Raw genomic sequence first — 20,113 nt, forward strand, 5'->3', positions numbered from 1 at the left:
AGCTATACGGAGGACTTGTGTGCCACTTTTTAGAAGTTCAACAAATAGCAACTATTTTCTTTCGGTTATTACCCCCATTATATGGAAGACACTGAAGCACAGAGCCAGGCAGTGACAACGCTGGAAAGAGCACCTGGGCCTTGTTGCTCAGCCGAGTGGCCGGCGCGGCCCCCTTCTCCACTCTGCACTCTCTCTTTGTAGGATGGGGTAGACAGTTAGACAGACCTCAGTTTTAAGTGCACAAAGTGTAAGTGGAGAACGCGGCTCTCCCAAACATAATCTAGTAATACTAACCCATCTCCCTGCTGGGGCCAGGTGATAGGAAATAGTCTTTCTCCTGATAAGAACTATTTTAGAAATTCTGAAATCACAAATTGTGATCTGCTTAGAATTACAGTTCTAGAGGTGGAAGGGGTTTACAGATCATCCATTTCAATTTTCACACTGTGCTTTTCAGAGATCAGTGGAACTCCTCCCAGGCTGCATGTTAGAATCTCTTGGGGGACTTAAAAAATTCTAATGTGGGGCTTCCCTGGTGGCGCAGTGGTTGAGAGTCCGCCTGCCGATGCAGGGAACACGGGTTCGAGCCCCGGTCTGGGAAGATCCCACATGCCGCAGAGCGGCTGGGCCCGTGAGCCATGGCCGCTGAGCCTGCACGTCCGGAGCCTGTGCTCCGCAACGGGAGAGGTCACAACAGTGAGAGGCCCACGTACCACAAAAAAAAAAAAAAAAAAAAAAAAAAAAAATTCTAATGGGAACACCCAACTCAAAAGATTCTGATTTAACTGGTCTAGAATTTAGTTGGTTAAAAGTTCCTTAAGTAGAGTTGCCAGAAAAAACATAGGAAACCGTATAAACTTGGACACCTAGGTAAATACTAAAACATTATTTCATTATTTAGCTGAAATTCTAATTTAACTGGGTATCCTATATTTTTGTTTGTTAAATATGGCAACCCAATCGGAGGATTCTAAGGTCTGGCTAGGGTTGAGAAACCTTTGTAGGGTTTCCTCTGAAATACTACAGCTGCCACTATAGTGACTTCAGGAAGCAGGGCACCATCTATGCCCGTCAAACCTGCTTTTTTTTTGTTACCACTTTTACATTACAAACGTTTGGTAAATTTTTACATTTACATTACAAAAATTTACATGTATTGTCTGTCTTAAGCATTGGGTCTCTGTAATAGTTTGCTTGCAAAAAAAGCTTCTGTTATGACTAAAAAAGATTGGTAATGCTCTGATCTAATTCAACATCTTCTTTCTGGGTAAGACCCAGAGACCCTCATAGCTAATTAAATGCGAAATCAAACCTCTCCATCAGAGGCTACTGCTAGGACCCTTTTCCTTTTTTCTGAGCTCTAAGTCAGGAATAAGAGGTGGTATGATCCTATATCTAACAGTGCTGAATGAACACCTGGCAAGTCCCTAAAGTTTTGCCAGACACTGTACTCAGTCCAGGTAGTAAGGTGTGATTTCAGTTCTCAAGGAGCCGAAACCCAAATAGTGCAGCTGTCTCTAGAACAAAATGCCACCGATTTCTACGGCTGGTTCCCTCCACAATGTGACTGTTCAAAGCACCTTTGTTTGATCTGCAAAATGAGAACAGTGAGGCCGAAGGACAGCACTGGGTTTCCCAGAGGCCAATGGAATCTAACCTAAATTTCCGCATTGAAAGTTAAAGGCGTGAGGAATATATGATGACAAATGACAAAGGGATGAATCCCTGCCCTCATGGATCTTCCATTCCAGTGATAGACAAGATGACTTCTAAATTCTCGTCTAACACAAAAGCTCTAGGTTATTGGATATGGGGAGAAAAAGCAGAAAGAGAGAGAGAGAGGCGAGTTTTCTGTTTGTTGTTTTTCAGCGAAGGTTGCAGGACAGATTCGAGTTGAAAGGCAGATTCTGGGAACAGCAACGTCAAATCCAAGCCTGTTCATCACCCGTGTTCTGTGCTGGTCCTCCGCTCCCCTCTCAGACTCACTGGCACACACAGATCACAAGCACTCCCAGTTGGCACCACCTTTATGTTATAAATTTCTCTTGTGAAGCCACACGACCTCTGTCCTGCTAACTGCCTATGGGGAAGACTGGTGGTCACTGCCTTCTTCTGACCCTTTTTTCACCCCCCGATTCCCTCACGAGCTCCAAGCAGATCTTCTCCTTTATGCCAACTCAAACTTGATTCTTCAAGACTGACCCCAAAAGTCCCTCCAGGGAGACAGCCTCACTACTTCATGCCTTTTGCTGGGAACCCTGTTGGCTTTCAATCTCAGATTCATAGACCATTCATACACCCAGCCCATCCATAAACGTTCAGTAAGCCCTTGCCATGTGCCAGAGCTTCAGTGGAAGAGGTCACAGTTCCTGCTGTTAAGGAACAAGCAGGGGAGGCAGATGGGGATAACAGCAATTTGATGGTCATGGTGAGATGAGGGGATTATGGAATCCCAGGAGAGGAACAGAAGCCTGGATCTAGAGTTCTGACTTTGAGATGATCCACTCCGTTCGAAATGGGGAAAATAAGTCTTCATCTGACATGGGAAAAGAAGACCCTATGATAGTCCATGATATAAGGTCACTGAGTAGGAGTTGTGAGAATGACAAGCAGGCATGGGCACGGGTGGGGTGTCGATACCATACTTTTGGAAACTTTGGGAACTTATTTCTATGCTGCTGGTTTTTTTTTTTTTTTTTTGGCCTCACCTTCTGGCTCGTAGGAGCTTAGTTCCCTGACCAGGGATCGAACCCAGGCCCGGGCAGTGAAAGCACCAAGTCCTAACCACTGGACCACCAGGGAATACCCTATGCTGCTGGTATTGTTAGTGGCTTTTAAAATTTCTAACTTATTCTCTCTACAACTAGACTGTAAGCTCTCTGTGGGCAGGACCATGCCTCATGCTTCCTCTCTATTGCCCCCAGGACTTAGTGATGATTCATGGTGAGTCCCCAGTGAGTACTAACTGAGTCCACCCATAAGCGTGGCCAAAGGAGAGGTTTCACTCTGCCCAAGTGGCCTAGGAGCCTCCTCTTCCACACTTAACTTTCCTTCCTTGCACATCTTCAGGCCTGTAATATGAGTCCTCCAAAGATCAGTCAGTAATAGGACAGCACACTCTATGAATCGCCAGAAGGTCCTTAGAAACAAAGGATATTCCTTCACCTGGACATGGGTCGTATGATCCTTTTTTCATTCATTAAGCCCGATGGTGAAGTGACTGACACAGCAAACTCCAGAAGGTGGGGATGAAAGGGTCAGGTGGGCCACGTGAATCACTGTAATGGGAGAAACTGGGATCTTTCCATTTTCCCTCAGTTACCAAATTGCCTCCTTCACAGCTGATCATAAAGGAAACTGACTGATCTTCTCTTTGCTAAAGTATCTCTTTAATGTAAAACTGACATGGAACAACCGGATAGTCAAATTTTTTTAAAAAGTTGGATCTGTATGTGAGGACAAAAATACACACTGTCTGGGTACTAGGAAAAAAAAAAAACATGAGTTTTTTTTTTTAAATTAATAAATTTGGAGTGAGCAAAGGCTTGTCACAAAAGATGGATGAGCTTGACCCTATGAAAATAAAATCTTCTATACTGCAAAGAACACCCTAAGTGACATTCCAAGCAAATGAAAAACTGGGAATGACATGGACAGTTTGTATCACAAATGAAGGAACAGTCTCCCTAAATTTTACAAAGCTCTTAGAAAAGATGTTGAAAAAGACTAACAGCCCAGTAAAAATCCGGGCAAAGGTCACTCCCGGATGATTCACAGCATCAGAAATACAATGACATTTAAGTAGAATTAAGCAGAAGTTCTCAGCCTTACTCTTCAGAAGAGAAATCAAATCCAAACCACAGTGGAAATACATTTCTTCTACGTAAGATGGGCGGAGCACAATAGTTTGACCTTGAATTTGTTGGTGAGGCTTTGGGGGGACCAGGCATGTCGATCACTGCAGGTGGATGTGAAAACGGCCCAACTCCTCTGACGATGCGTTTACTATGACTCAAAAGTCTAATTCCGGGAACCCATTCCATAGAGGACTGGTTCCATTAATTCTGTACCTAGTACATAGCTGTGAAAAAGAAGGAGGAAGACTTCTATGTACTGACATGGAGCGATCTCCAGGATATGTTGTGAACTGGAGGAAATCAGAACACAACAAGATGCGGCTCAGCGGGTACAGTTTGCTTTACTTTGTATACAAAGTGTTTATTTGCATTTGCTTGGTTTGCACAAAGAAAGACTAGAAGGACGGGCAAGAAACCAGGAAAGATGGTTAACCTATATGAGGCGTGCGGCACAGAGGTAGGGGAGAGGCTTCTGGGATCAAAACAATAAAATCAAGTTTTGAAAAATGAGACCTGAGGAAAACTCTGAGAAGCTCTCCAAACAGCAGAGACTGCTGGATCCTGAAAGCTGAAGTTTGATGTCCGAGTCACTATAGGCTTTGTTTACAGCGATAGAACATCAGGTCTGGTGGTGGGGGGTGGGGTGGGGGGCGATCCGGAAGACATCCAGCTCGGGATTGGCTGAATGAGGGCAAGACAGATGCTTGCTCAAGATCACTCAGTAAGTTATGGTCCAAGAAGGCACATGCACGCTCCAGGATGGGGATCTGAGCCCTTGTGCACGTCTCAAAGATTTCGTGGGCGCTGTGGGGTGGTAAACGATGCCAGCACAGCTTTAGGTCTTCCCTCAAAATACTGATTCCGCCACCTCTCCTTCTACAGAATCCTCATCAAATTCAGGAAGATACCTGGAGGTTTCTGGGGGAGGGAACATTCCAGGATGAAAAGGGCCAATGGGATATATTATAATTATAGCATAGGATGGGTCAAACAAACCAAGATAAAAGGGAAGTTTTTTAAAAAGTGAAAAGATGAGGGTGGAAGAAAACACTGTTTATGATGCCTCTGGGGGTTCATAAACAAATAAGTAAGCTGATGGGCGGGGAGGCTGGGAGCCAACCACTAACCTTCTCTGCCTGCCCAAGACTGAGAGCCAGCTTGGCCAATACCATGGAAAGGATGCTGTCTCCTTTTCTCATTAAATTCCTTAAAGAGTGTGCTGATTTATTCATTTATAATACAATGCCTGGTCTGGGTAAAAATGGAACTTGCCCCCACCTGATCCAGCCTCACCATATTTCTTGGGCCCCATGTACCTGAATCTGGAAACAATGATGCTGAGTAACAGCTTGGGGTATTGCTACTTATTGTGAAAATAAATAATAAGGAAGGAGGAGGCTACTGGGCTTCTTTCAGGGAAGGTTGAATCAGTTCTTTCTTACTTAAGACTGAATTTTAACAACAGATAAAGAGAATGTGACGTTTCCCTTAATGAAACTGTATAACCCTGGCTAAGTTATGAAGTGGGTTTAATTACCCTTCGGAGGCTGCAGCTTCACATTATTCTCGCCCACAGTTTGCAAGGTCCCTGTGCTCCCGTCCCCTCCTCTGAACACCTCAGCCTTAACTTCCAGATTTGTTGTTTCCCTCAGCACGTTTAACATAATTCCACTCCTGCTTATTTAGCGTTCTACAGGTTGGAGGCCTTGGGACGTCAATAATCAAACCTGAACTATTTCACGAGAAGAAGGCAAGGTGGGCACTGGATGGCAGATGGAACGAAGGCTCAGAAAAGCTAACATTATGGGTCCAGGGTCACAAAGTCTATTCACTAGAACCCGGGGGTCCTAACCCCCAACGATGGGCATGTCCAACACATCCGGCCAAACAGCCCATGACTTGGTTTCTAGGTTCTAAGAACTTCACAGAGGAGAGCCAGTTGTGTGATTTGCTGAATGAGGCTTGACATTTTCCTGTCAAAATTCCTGGCTGCTGGTGAGGAAGGAAGCCTGCTCTTTTCCCTGAGGTCATCTGCTTGGTTGTACAGTACGGATATATTTGTAGGTTTCTGGCTGGTTAAGGAGAGGTGGTTGGGATGGGAGAATATTAGAAATGGTCTCTGTCTTTTTTCTTCAAGTCTGAGAACAAAATATGCTAAATAATGAGAATCCATGTCTCCTTTCTCCCCACACCTCAAAGCTTTGCACATCCCATTCTCCTTTTGCAAACTTTAATAATTACCTCTAGAGAGATTTCCCCTGAATACTGAGCTCCTTCTTTTCCCCACTGACCCTGTTTCTTCAACAGAGCTCCTTCTACTCACCTAGCCTTTCTATTCCTGAGATTTATGTTACTCTTAGTTTTAACCATTCTGTGGAAGGGTCCTGGCAAGGGGCCCTTTCCAAATGTCACAATGTGCTTTTCAGGCAAGTAGGAAACGCTGAGGTCCCCCAGGGACCCCAAACACCTGTTGAAGATGTTTTATCTCCTTTCAACATCTAACTGCAATTTACCTGCTTCACTAGAGCAGCGTGAGGATATGAACTGTCCTCGGGTACCTTTCAAGTCTGTAAAGGAGTCCCGCCTCCTCGGGCACATGTTCTCTAAGAGAGACAGAAATGAAACACTAATAAGAGGCTTAAATGGGCAGCAGCCTCAAACAATCTGTGGTCTGTGTTAGTACTTCAGGCGGTCGTCGTGTCCCTGACACTCAGACAGAGGCACCGGACCAGACACCACAGGCCATTGTGAGAGGTCCAGACAGGAGCACGGACATCCCTTCCAAAGCCTCTTGGAGGACGTGCATCTTAACCCCCAATCAGGTAGCTGGGCCAGGCCTGGTGCACCTGCTGGGCAGGCAGGGGGATGTGGCTGCTGTCATAGTTTGGCACAAATATTTGACAGGTTGTCCCTCCCAGCAAACATTTCTGATACGCAGAGGTTAATCTCGTCCCGGCTGCTTCTCAGCCCTGCTGACATCCTGTGCAGGATAAGGCTTTGTTATCAGGGCTGCCCTGTGCGTTTTAGGAGGTTTAGCAGCGTCCATGGGCTGTACGCGCCAGACAGCAGCTCTCCCTACCACCTGTGAATTGTGACAGCCTGTAATGTGTCCGGACATCACCGAGTGTCCCGTGGCGAGCATAGTCACCCCGTTTGAGAGCCACTGCGCTAGATGACTTAGAGTGAACACTAGAGGTATACCTTGGATTATGGATAAGTGCTACACAAAAGTCATTTTCAGACGCGCTTCTGGCGGCAGGGGCCTTGGCGGTCTAGCAGGTCCTTCTGCGTCCCCTGCATGAGACTGAGGAGATGCACACATTTTCACAAATGAAATGGCATCCGATGCGTTGCTTATTTAGTTAGATCCACTGCCCAGCTTTCTTTCAGTCCTGGCGGCCAAAGATTGCTATTTTGCACAGCACTCTGTGTTATTTCCTCTCCCTACCTAGTCCACAACAAGCAAGGATGTGTCCTGTGCTTTGAAATTCTACTTTGCAAGCTCCTGTTTAAATGTCTGGGGCTGTAACGTGTTGGAACTTGAGGTGGGTAGCACTGGGGGAGGGGTGGTAATGGTGGGGAGGGGGAGGGGAGAATGTCCATCACAGAGTGACAGGCTCTGGGGGGCATCTCTTCCCTCCAAAACGTGTCATTAGGGTCCCCAGACTTAGTCTGCATCTCCTCTGTATCCCGCGGTCCAATTTAATTGAGCGACGGCCTCACCACGGCACACGGCTCTTTTGACCGGAGGGTAAACTCCGTCGTGACATTTGCTTTCTTAAGGGCCTCACAATATGCAGCTTTAATAATTAATTAAATGCAGGTCACATCGCAGCCTCCCTTTTCAAGCCTGTCTGAGGACACAGTGGGTCCTTTCTGAGGGTTCGCTTCTGACCACGTGGTTTTTAGAAGCTAGTGGGCTTTTCTGTTTTGTTTTGTTATTGTGCGTGACACTTCTCCCCACGAAAAAACCCCAAACTTCAGCAGAGTGCAAACCCAATCGGAATAGCTGAAAGGGCTGTGGCTTTTCTGATGGTGAATAAATGGTGACAGAGAGAAATTTGAGAACCTGGCTCCAGTAAGGGTCTCAGAGCAGCCTGCTTGTCACGGTCAGTACTTTCTATTTGTCATCCAGGAAAGTTTAATGCTAGGAGACAAATCCCTTGTGTTTTATTGCATGTGTCTATTCCCCTCAAGTCGGGATGGGCTTGTCAATATAAAGCCCATCTTTCAAATGATCTAAATAAGAGAGAAGATCCAGGAAGGGCTAAAGATAACTCTTACCGCTAGTGTCCATTTCAAACTAAAGATTTCTCCAGGGGAACTCAGAATGATTCTAACGAGTTTGGATTTAGTTTAACCCAATGCTGATTTGGCATATTACATCGATTTGTCATCTTTAAGTCATGTGCCAGACGAATGCTTTAAAATAGATGCAACTTTGCGTGAATTCTCTACAATATAGCAAAATCTGATTGCTCTATTAATAGCCAAAGTCCTTGGCCTCGGCAAGACAGAGTGGCAGCGTTTTTAAAATTCATCATCTCTGCATAGTTGTGAATCTCCAAATATTCAAGCTGAGGAATTAACCAGGAACTGGGGCCGTTATCCTTCAGTGTCCCTTTTCATAGCGGTCCACAGTCATCATGTCCTTGTGTTTCTCTAATTACTGCAAAACCAATTGTTTTTAACTCAGCTGCCTTGGCTCTTTGTAATTTGTTGAAGAGGAGGGAGGGAGTGCTCCTGAAAGTAAGTTCGAGAGCACGGTGATCTGTAGACCCTAAGTGGGAACTCAATGTACGAAAACTAAAAACAAATGAAGTTCCGGTTCCTCACTCTGCGCGTGGCCTTAGGCCGTAGAACACAACTGTTTAGGACTCTGAGCAGCTCCTCTGTCAGATGCTGTTTCAAGTCTGTAGGTCTGCTTAGAAGCATCGAGGCAGCAGGGCTGTGTCGCTCACCTGCCCTCAAACCCCAGTGTCCAGCGCTGGCCTGGACACAGAGTAAGAGCTGAATAAACCAGATGAACTAGAGTAGAAGTCAACTCTCTTCTTTGCTTTTATCCTTTCTGTCAATCTTGTTTATCTACTAACCACTCCAACTGAGAGATTTTCAAAGAACAAATATTGGAAGAGCAAAGGTTCTCAACCATTGTCTCCTTCAGGTCTCAAGGGTGTGATGCATTTTCATGAATAAGAGTGACTCTCTGTGACAGTAACGCCCAAGTTGGGGCAGAGATTATGAAAATCAAGCCAGGGGACCGGGACCATTTAAAAGAGACAAAACAGAGGAGTCTGATATGCCTCCAGCAGCCGCCATGAAGAATCGTCATTGAAGAGGAAGCTGAATTACGTCTGTATCCTGGAGAAAAATTGGAAAAATGGATTCACCAATTTCTCTAGCATAGCCATACAGAGAAGGAGAAATGTCCTTATAGAATTTCCCTCTGTAGGTGGCTGCTCTGGGTCTTTCTTTCTCTGGATGAGGAAAGGCCCAAATGGATGACGAATGTTGCATGAGGTTAACCAAAGCCTTAACCAGTCCTGTGTTGCATTTTGTTTCAACACTTAGGATGTTGTTTACCATTTATTCAACACCTATGATGTGCCAGGCCCTGTGCTAAGTGCTGAACACGAATGAGAAGCAATCTTGACACTAATGAGAGAGCTGAACATGCAAAGAATAGCTATGATCTCAAGTAGCGAGTGGTAGAAATAAATATGGAGTATTGCAGGAGAACAGACAAGGAAGAGTAACGTGGCTGATGGAAGAGCGCTGGAAGACTTCCTGGAGGAGGCAAAGCCTGAACTCCATCTTAAAGACTAAGCAGGAGTTACACAAAGGTTAGAGAAGGGTGTTGGCATGAAAGCCATTCCAGGAAGCAAGACCATGAGAGCAAAGGCACGGAAGCCCCCAACGCATCGTGTGCTCAGGACAGAACAAGCATTTGGACGATGCCTAAAGTTTTCTGACAGGAAATGGAGGAAGATGAAGTCAGAGAGATAAGGCCACGGTGGCCTTTGTGAACCTTGCAAGAGGAGAAGATTGGATTCTATCTGTGAGTAACGGCGGGGTGGGGGGGAGAGTCCTTGAAGGGTTGTAAGCAAGGGAAGAACGTGACGGGATTTTATACTTCGCTGGCGGCGTGAATGATGCGTGTGAGGGGGGTGGGACGGGCAGGGGCTTGGTTGGGGGAGGGGCCCAGGGAAGCAGTGGGTCGTGCAGAGCAGAGGCAGGCGCTACTGGGGCAGCAGAAGAAGGGCTGGAGAAGGAGCAGGTCCGAGAAGCATCCCAGAAGGAAGCCAGCAGGACCCTGGGAATGCCAGGAGGTGGAGGCAAGGGAAGGAAGAGTCCAGGAAAGCTTCTAGCTTCCTAGTTTGTGCTAAAAGAACGGCAAGACCATCAGCTGAGACAGAGAGCCGGGAAGGCAGGCATTTCTACGGGGAAAAAGAGAGGGTCGAGCTTGGATTGTGGCCCCTTGAGGTACCTGGCAGGGTAGGGGATGGTGGTGGGCAGACAGACGGATGAATGAGAAGCTTGGGGGAGCAGCCTTGGTTAGAAATTGCTCATTCACCTTTTGCCAACCAGGTCCGGGGCCTTCAGTCACGGGTGAGACTCCCTGCCCCGCTCCGTGCAGAGACCGGGGCTTCATCGCCGCATCTCCCCTGGGTCTGCCCTATTCTATATCTGGCCCTGGTTTGCTCGCTCGCTCTCTCTCCTTCCCCTTCCCACCTCTGTCCCTTGCTCCTGCCTTCTCCCAGGCACCCCCAGCAGGAAAGGGGCAGGAGTGTCTGTTACGCCTAGCCTGGCCACCTGGAGCGGGAAGCTCCACGGAAACAAAGCCACAGACTCACCCCACCCACCCCCTCACGTGCTGTGCCACCTGCCCAGCGGCTAAAACCTGCTCCCACGGCTGCCTCTCTGCCAACACCCTGGCCTTTCTAAACACATTTCAGAGTCACTCTAGAGAAACCAACCGTGAAAGGAAAGACGTGTCTTCACTTGAGTGCATTATGAGCCCTTAGGCAGGGTTTTGGAAGGTAGCATTCTTTTGCATAAGAGGTCGAGGCCACTGAGTGTCCGTTTCCTGGAAGCCTCGGAGGACAGATTGCCACTGGCAGGTGCCCTCCCCTACCTGAGGGAAATTTCAGGGAACCAGGGAGAGAGGGTGTGTTTCAGAAAGGCCAACTAGCTTGGAGAACATCCACTAAGGCTTTAAGATCTACTGGCACATTCCATCCTGCAGGTTGGGGACCTCTATTACAAAACCTTTTTACTTAAAGAGGGAACGGGCTCGGGGGGTGAGGGGCTAGGGGCCAATCTCACTTCACAGGCACAGGTGATGAAAGCAAGGCAAAATCGTGACTCCAAAGGGGAGAAAAATCTCTACTGCACACCCAAGGCATGTACTCCTTTTAGTGTTTTTCTCTTATTGTTGCTATTTTCTTTTCCTATCAACTTTGCCAACATCCAGAAAGTTACTGGGGCTGCATGGACGCTAAACATCCCTTCCCAGGCTTGCTGGAAGCCAGCACACACCCACAGGCACGCCAGCCGTCTGCACGCGTTTTCCCTTCCCAGCAGCACTGACATCAGCCAGGGCTGGGGGGTGGCTGGATCGGGCAGGGTGGGCAGATGACAGAGTTCTGGCAACAAGTCCATGTTTAAAGACAGAGGGCAGATGCCTGGCTAGAGGGAAGCCTCTTCTTGCTGGTTGTGCTGCTTCCAGGGTTACTGTGCACCTCAGCCCAAGAAGCACCATGTACACAGAGGCTAAAGCAATAGAATGAAAGAAGCCTGTTCCTCTCAAACAGGGATCTGCTCTGGTTGGAGGGAAGAGGATGAACACAGTGAGGACAGAGAGGAAAAAACCTGAGGCTGAGACTCACTTCCTTTTGCAGGGGGATAGAAATAAATGGTAAAGGAGCAAGTTCACTCTTCACCAGGATCCGCAGCCATCACCGAATGCGTATTCCTTATCGCTCTGCACAACTCATTTAAACAAGCTGGACCTAAAGCGATCTCTCTCATACTCAGGTACGTCCTCATTCAGAGTCAGACAATTTGTCTTCATCTTGTTTCCTTTTTTCAGGATGTTTTCAAACTGCCTTTAGACCGTCCCTCCTTCCCTATCCCCACTTCCTCTCCCCACCCCTGGAACCCCACTACCAGTGTGAGAGACAAGTCTCAATAGGAAGACTGTGTCCCTCTTTTTAGCAAGTAGCACACGGAATCGTGGAATTCCTCCTTGACATACTTTTTCCGCTTGGCTTCTGAGACGTCGCATTCTCCTCTGCCCCGTTCACTGCTGGTTCCTACCCAGCCTCCTTTGCTGGTTCTTTCTCTTCTCCACGACCTTTAACCTTGGGAGGGTGAGGTCCTCTCTCTGTCGGCACTCGTCCTCCTCTGATCTCAGCTGGACCCAGGGCCTTACATGCCATCGACACGCCGACACTCCAATGACCTCTCCAGACAAGACCTGACCTGACCAACCCCAGACTCACACAGCCCACTGCCTACTCACACCTCCACTTGCTCAACGGGCACCTCGAACTTGGCATCGATTACCACTCTGCTTCCTCAAGCCCCGACCTCAGCCTTCTCCACGGCAGTGGGCAGAGCGCTATCCCTTCTAGGACCCCCCCTGGCAACCATCCTTGACCCTGCTTTCTCTTTCACTCCCATCTCCCATCTATCAGTGATTCACGTTGTGTTTTTAATTAGAACTGGAATGAGACCATTCTCACTCCTTGTGTTGTACAGTGACCCAAATCTGGCTATTAATATTGAAAGCTCATTGAAATAAAAACAAATTAAAATAGAGGAAAATGGGACTCTTAGGGAAACTATAGCAAAACTTAAATTTAGAAATTCAGTTCCTTACACTAGCCACATCGCAAGAGCTCCTAAGCCATGGGTGGGTGATGGCTGCGGTACTGGACAGGGCCCAGACAGAACACTCCTTTCGCTGCAGAGAGTTCTATCAGCTCGCGCTGCCCACTGCTTCCACTGTCACCACCCTGGTCCCAGCCACTAACACGTCTTGCCTGGATGAGTGTCACAGCCTCTTAGTCGATCTTGCTTCTTCAGTCTTCACGACATGGCAGCCAGAGCGGTCCTCTGAAAACATCTCAGATCATGCCGCTCCTGTGCTCAGAGATGTCCAAAGGCCCCCATGCATGGCTCTCAGGGGAGAAGCAAAGACCTGAGAAAGGTGAGCAAGACCGTACGAGAGCTCTGGCTCCTTTTCCGTTTACTGGACCTCATCTCCCCGTCCTGCAACATCCCCCCCTACCACAGCCACGCTGGCCGCCCGCTGCTGCTGTCTCAAGGCCACGCGCTCCCCCAGGCATCCTCCAGGGGCTCCCTCTCTCCCCTCCACCACATCTCTGCTCAAACACCAACTTCTCAGGGAGCCTTGTTCTGACGGCTCTATTTAAATTTTTTTTTTTTTTTTGTGGTACGCGGGCCTCTCACTGTTGTGGCCTCTCCCGTTGCGGAGCACAGGCTCCGGACGCGCAGGCTCAGCGCCCATGGCTCACGGGCCCAGCCGCTCCGCGGCATGTGAGATCTTCCCGGACCGGGGCACGAACCCGTACCCCCTGCATCGGCAGGCAGACTCCCAACCACTGTGCCACCAGGGGAGCCCTCTATTTAAATGTTAACATCCGCTCCCTCCCACCCACCGCTCCCACCCACCCACCGCTCTGGAGCAGTCCTGCTCTCCCGTCCCACCCTGCTCAACTTGTCTTTTCCATATCTCCTTTCAACAAACTATATACATTTACTAGTTTATTCTACCCATTTTTTTTTTACTGTCTGGCAGAGATCTTTGTCCATTTACTCACTGCTGGAAAGCTAGCCCAGAGGAGGCTTTTGATAAGTATTTGTTCAATAAATGAATGGAGTTTTAGAGCCGGAGGCGCAGTTGAGGGTCCATGACGTAAGGTTATTCTTCACTGTGGACCCATGTTAAGTCCAGGGGACGAGCTGGACTAGGGAGCTGGCCTGGCCTAGGCGTCTTCATGGGGAAGGACCCATGATGATGAACTCTCCTTCCCCTTATCTGTCACAACCAGAGGGACGCTGACGCAGCCCTGAGAGCTGACAAGGACAACAGCCTAACTAAAACACCAGGGGGTATATCTGCACTTTCCCCTTGGTAAGGCTTTGCAGGATTCACCCATCTGTCCTGCTGCTCTGGTGACTTGTAGGACACAAGCAACAAAGAGGAGGCTCAGGTTGATGACCATCCTCACACACCTATCTTACCCCCAGGTATCACAAATGTCAAGACTCTTGGAAAACCGGAAACACACGTGGTTGCTAGATTACGTTTTTTTCAAAAGCAACACATTAGGCTTGTTTTAAAAAGGAAAGTCATGGTTTCATCACATAATTGCCAAATGAGTATTTGAGAAAAGTTGATTAGTACAAAAAGAATGATTCTCCATTGTATCATTAAAATATGTCTGATAATCCAGAGCAGATTAGAAGAAACGCAGATCCTAGACCACATTTTGTGTTAGGGGATCATCTGTCCTGTTGTATCTGTAAGGAAATGCCATCTGAATATATTTATTTTTAAATGCCTCGGGATGATGGTTCTTCTACTGCCAATTCTCTTTCAAACAGAAATAATGTGAGAAAGTTTGAACCTCGTATAAACAGACCTGCTCATAATGGTATGGGTAACAGGTTCAGAGTTACAGAGTATGATATGAGCAGAGAGCCTGGGAACACCCCACCCATGGCTCACTGGATGATTTAACTTGCCGAAGTATATAATTAAAAACAAAGTTATCTTTATAGTCATTCCTTCATTATGGAGATAACTCCATTGAAGACTTTTTGGGAGACACCAGATTGGAAATAAAATCCTTACAGACTGCACGGCAATGTCATTAAGATAATACCAGAAAGCAAATTGATGCACGTAGACAATCTTCCATAAGTACCAGAAAATTAGATCTCGGGAGAGACACGGAACTAAGATGCAAAATCAAAGCGGGGTGGAGACAGAGCCCAGTGAAAGGCGTGATCGACAGGTTCCCGAGAGACGGGAGCCCCGAATGTCCCGGGGCCCGGCGCGCGTTACCTGGGGTGGCGCTCTTCATCACTTTCACTAACTTGCCCCTTCCAGCTCCAAAACCATTATCTCCATAGTCGGGGTCACTGTCACTATCACTGCCACCGCTGGCAGAGTACGCACACATTCTGGGTACCTCGTCCTAAATGAGTAATATGAGACCGTTAAGATTATTCACGCTAGTCAAAATGGGCAGACCATCCTGTGAGGATGTTCGTATCTGGCGGTTGGTGTGTGCACAGAATTCCATTCCCGCTACCCCACCCCCAGTCTGCCTGGTCCATCCATCTGCCTCACGCGGAGCTGGTGCATTCTGCTCAATTACCAGAGCTGCAGATATGGACCTGCACTGATGAAGCCATTGACTACACGCTGCCATTGTGTCCGTCACAGGACAGTCCCCACAGTTACCCGCTCTGCATTTTGTACACTGTTTTTATGGGGTCTTATTTTTCTCAAGTGCCAATTAGAGCTGCTGTCCCAGGCCTAATGGCTTATTTACTTATTTTTATTTTTTTAATTTTTTTGGCTTATTTATTTAGCTGATCTCACCATTGGCTTTCAAGTATCAGAGGGTATGACAATAATCAACCTTGGGAACAAAAGAATCAATGTTTACCCAATCCCTAATTTTATTCCAGCCCCTAAAAGGATAGGAGGCTTTACGGAGGAACACAATTGCTAGCCTATAGGGTTATACATAGTCCTTGAATCTACTAACAGTTCACAGGGCAAGGGACTTGGTCTCCCCTCTTGCTCACATGCACACATAGCCTGACCCAAGAGGATGTCACAGGTGTGGCAATAACACCAAGTTCAGGAATTGTGGAGGCTGTTGATACCATATGGATGGTTCTTCCTGCTGTGCACACAAGTGGAATACTGATATCTAAGACCGCAACTCTTGTGTGTAGAATGAAGAGCATTTGGGGCTCTCTTTAGTATGTTTGCAGGCTGCCCTGTTAGAGCCGATTATTCCACACCAATCCCAGAGAGTTCAGGCACAGCTCTATGGGATGCGTCTCTAAAGTCAATCCTGTTTGGGAGGGTGTCATTTGGTTGGAAATTATAAGAACACATTTTAGGATGTAAGCCGCCCTAGCTGGGGTTATACATTCAAGCAGTTACTTATTTCCTTTATTCCTTCATGCACTTCATCATTCATCGACCCATTCAAAAGATGCTGTGCTAAGCATCTTAGTACCCACTCTGTGCTAAGTGGTGTTCTAGGTTCTGGGGGTACAGGGCTCTATACAGGAGGTACTGGTGGTCTAGCAAGGATGACACGTTTACAGCCGTGGTCCCAAGGGAGCCCCATGTCTAGAGTTCCAGCAGGATGCTGGGTATGATGAGATGCCTGTTTTCATTCCTCTATTCAACAGACACAAGTGGAACCAGGCACTGTGCTTGGAACTGGAAAGATAAAGCTCACTGTTACTTTAAACCTTCCTTCCCTGGCGGTCAGTGAAGCAGAGTTGTGAGTTCCAAGCCACAGTTGTGACTCTTACAAGTCAGGGCAGGATTTCCAATGGGAAAAGCTAGTGCAGGGTGATGAGGAAGGGGACCCCAGAGAGGTGTGTGTGTTGGGGAATATGAATGTTGGGTGAGGAGTGCCCTGCCATCACACACAGAGGGGATAGCTCCCTCCTGGCCAGCACTGAGTAATTCCCTTTCTCTCTCTCTCTTTTCTTTTTTTTTTCTCCTTGGAATTGCTTGAGCCCTTTGCCACTGTCACCACCTGTTGTTTCTGAACTGTTTCCCCTCCAACTCTGGATGTCTTCTAGGATTTTCTCAATTTTTTGGTCCCCAAATCAAGCACAGAGTTCTTGAAAGAGTGTTTCTCAAAGTGTGCTCTGTGGACCGGCAGCATCGTCATCACCTGGGAGTTTATTAGAAGTGTTTGGATCTCACCCCATCTGTACCAAACAGGACACTGGGTGTATGTGGACAGCAGCAAGAGGTGCCACCCTCCAGTTGATTCTGATGTCTGCTCGTGTAAGGAACTACTGCTTTGGAGAAAATTGAGAAAACCCTAAGACTTAAAAATTAAGTCATGATAGAATACACCGGTTTACTCCTTTCAGACCCTTGTTCTGAGTGCTGGACATGGAATTCAGAGGGCTGAGTTCTAACATCAGTGTCCCAGTAACTTTTCCTTGGACCTTGACCATGGTCCAGCATCTCTGGAGCTTGTGTCCTGTGCTGTACATCGAGGCTGTAGGCCAGGGGATCGCTTCGCCTACTTGTCCAGGGTATCATTTCCATACCGAGATGCTAAAGACTGAAAGAAGGCTCCACCATCCTGGCTGTGGGGCATCTCAGATGTGGGCTAAACTGGGTATTTCATCATCAAGGTTGGGTCGCAACCCTAGTAGAAACAGTGACAGGGCCTCCTCATGCCGGGATTGGGAGAGCCAAGGCAGCAGAAGCAGAAAGGGCCAAGGCAGGGCCAGGAAGCTCGGGTAATTGAGCCTAATGTCCTTCCTCCCACTCTTCTCGCTGCAGGCACCACCGAAGACCCCGAAGTGGACCAGCCCAAGGGCAAGCCGAGAAATCGTGAACAGGCTGACTATGGCCCAAGTGATTAGCTGGGAGAGGTAAGCGGGAGGGCACTGAGGAGGGACACAGCTCCCAGAGAGGACCCAAGAGTCCCGGAGCCCCGAGCTCCTCCCCAGGTCCAATCACACGTCAGGAGGCCTGTGTGTCTGCCATCTCAGGGCGGATGAAGAACCCCCAGCAAAAATGATGGGGATTGAAGAAACACACGTCTCACCGACCCCGGCAAGGTCATGTGACCACTCCAGGCTTTAGTTTCTTCATGCCAAAAGGGAATATAATTATACCTGCTTTACTGGTTTCATAGGAGCAAGGTAAAAGATAAAGTAACTGATAAGATAATGAAAAAATATCACTGAATCATTCTAAGTGGTGCTCTTAGGGCTTGGGAGAGTGAATGGCCGTTCCACAATGTCTACTCAGGGCAGAGCATCCTTGCCTCAAGAGTTGGGGTGCAGATGGATGGAATCATTTGAATTACAAGAACCCACAGTGTTACTTAATAATTCAGGAAAAAAGGAGAGCCCTGGGCCTTGGTCTTTATGCACTAATCCCACAACAAATTTGACTTAACATTAAAATCGATCACGGAAGTGGTTAAGGAGGTCATTTTTCACACTCAGGACAATTAGGTGGAGGGTGCCCTCCTGTCGACTCTCCTTACCTGGGTCTCCGCAGCAGCGCTGTCACCCCCCCAGGCTAGAAGTGGCTTGCTGTCCACTGCCGTTGAGTTTTCAGCATATTCGAATGATGAACAAGTCTGAGGCCTTGGCTTAGCTTCACTCTGCATTTGGGAATTGATTTTTCCTAAATGAGGAAATGTATATGAAATCACAATCAGCTTTCTTCAACTCTTTACAAGTTTAGGGACGAGGGTAGGGGAGATAGTCAGAAATAATCCAAAGGGTCCAAACATGGTAACAGCTTGGTTTCCCACCATTCTGTCCCCTGCAAGTCTCTGCTAACAGAAATGTCTGCGTCATTACGTGTATCTTTGGAGGATGTCCACCTTGGAGACCCAAAGGCAAACTGTGCTTGGACCACTTTTCCAAAAAATGTGGACAAATTTTTCATATTAGAAAGGGTTCAGTGGGCAAACTACTTGCGAAACGCTATCATTCCTCAAACAGTGTTATACATCAAATAACAAACAAGTTTCTGTTTTGGAGGACTTCTTGGAGCCTTCATTATGCTAATGGGGATTTTCATAATTTCCAAAGGGAGGATGTGAATTCACAGCCTTTCCCAAACATGTTTGATCAGGGAACCCTGATTTTCCTAGGAAACTTATGAAGGTCATTTTGAATAAGGTGGCTTGCGAAAGTGCTCAGAGGTCCTTAAAGATCTCGCCGGGCAGTCTCAAGCTCATATGTGCATATACCTCAGCCAAGCTTTTGTTACACTGCAGGTTCTGATTTGGTAGGTCTGGAGTGGGGTCTGAGAGCTGGCATATATGACAAGCTCCCAGGGGCTGCTCTTGGCCCATGGATTACGTTGTAAGTAGCCAGGGTGCAATTAGCAGAGAATGATTAAAATGTCTCCATTACCCATAACAGCAGATTAACCTGCAGAGTGTAGTCTTTCCTTATGTCAGAAAGGAGAATTGCTGTCATTATCCTCCAGCCTCAGTGATTATCAACAGGACAGGCTGTGAGAGCCTTTCAACAGCATTTTGCTTGTGAGCAGAAGTGAGGTAATTGTATTTTCATCAGCATTGGGAGGTCTGTACAGTTCCTTCCATCTTTGATACAGGGATAAGAAAATAACCAATTCAAATGCATTTTTTTTTTTTTTTTTTTTTTTGTATTACGCGGGCCTCTCACTGTTGTGGCCTCTCCGTTGTGGAGCACAGGCTCCGGACGCACAGGCTCAGCGGCCATGGCTCACGGGCCCAGCCGCTCCGCGGCTTGTGGGATCCTTCCGGACCAGGGCACAAACCCGTGTCCCCTGCATTGGCAGGCGGACTCTCAACCACTGTGCCACCAGGGAAGCCCCCACTTTCCTTTTCTTCCAACTAGATCTCCATTCCTTAATGTTTAAAATGAGTAACGAATGGCCACAGAAAAGAGAAAAGCCTTGGAAAGCCAGCCCTGCCTCTGACCCGCAGTGACAACATCTTAAGGTAGACAGGAAGCTTCCGGACGGACGGCACAAAAACGTCCTGCAGTGTGTTGACCTCACTCTCTACCGTATACTACTTTTTTTTACAACTCTTCATGACAATCTAATTAAGACACAAAACTAAGAAAACCGGTGCACTGAATATTAGCAGCAAGATCAGAACAATCTCCTTCCTATCCCCTTCTTATGAAGCAATTCAAGGCTTGCAGTTTCTATTCAATTTGTTATAATGACAGTGTTTAATCATGGAGTCTGCTCGGCAGCCTGCCGCTGAATTGAGGTCACACATGTGACTAGTCAGGCATGGAGCACATAATCTATAACTACAATTTCGCCCCTGAATCTCTGGAGGCTGTGTCATTAATTAACAATACATTTATTTCAAAAATAATATATGTCCCAGCCTTTGAAAATGTAGCCTTGGCTTGAAATAAGCAGAAGTTTGGGATGAAACATTCACAGCAGTTAGTATTACCATATGGAGGAAGAC

At 47.3% G+C, this 20,113-nt stretch overlaps 1 protein-coding gene across 1 annotated transcript in view; it reads right to left on the reverse strand.

Moving 5' to 3' along the window:
- Positions 1–20,113, reverse strand: part of NCKAP5 (NCK associated protein 5) — a gene marked incomplete at both ends in the record, with an annotated part of 941,793 nt that overhangs the window by 28,076 nt on the left and 893,604 nt on the right. The window contains one exon of the mRNA XM_079709823.1: positions 18,167–18,309. Coding sequence (XP_079565949.1) covers positions 18,167–18,309 — 143 coding nt within the window. The remainder of the gene's footprint in view (positions 1–18,166; positions 18,310–20,113) is intronic.

Source organism: Hyperoodon ampullatus, assembly GCF_949752795.1.
Source record: "Hyperoodon ampullatus genome assembly, chromosome: 8".
Taxonomy (NCBI): domain Eukaryota; kingdom Metazoa; phylum Chordata; class Mammalia; order Artiodactyla; family Ziphiidae; genus Hyperoodon; species Hyperoodon ampullatus.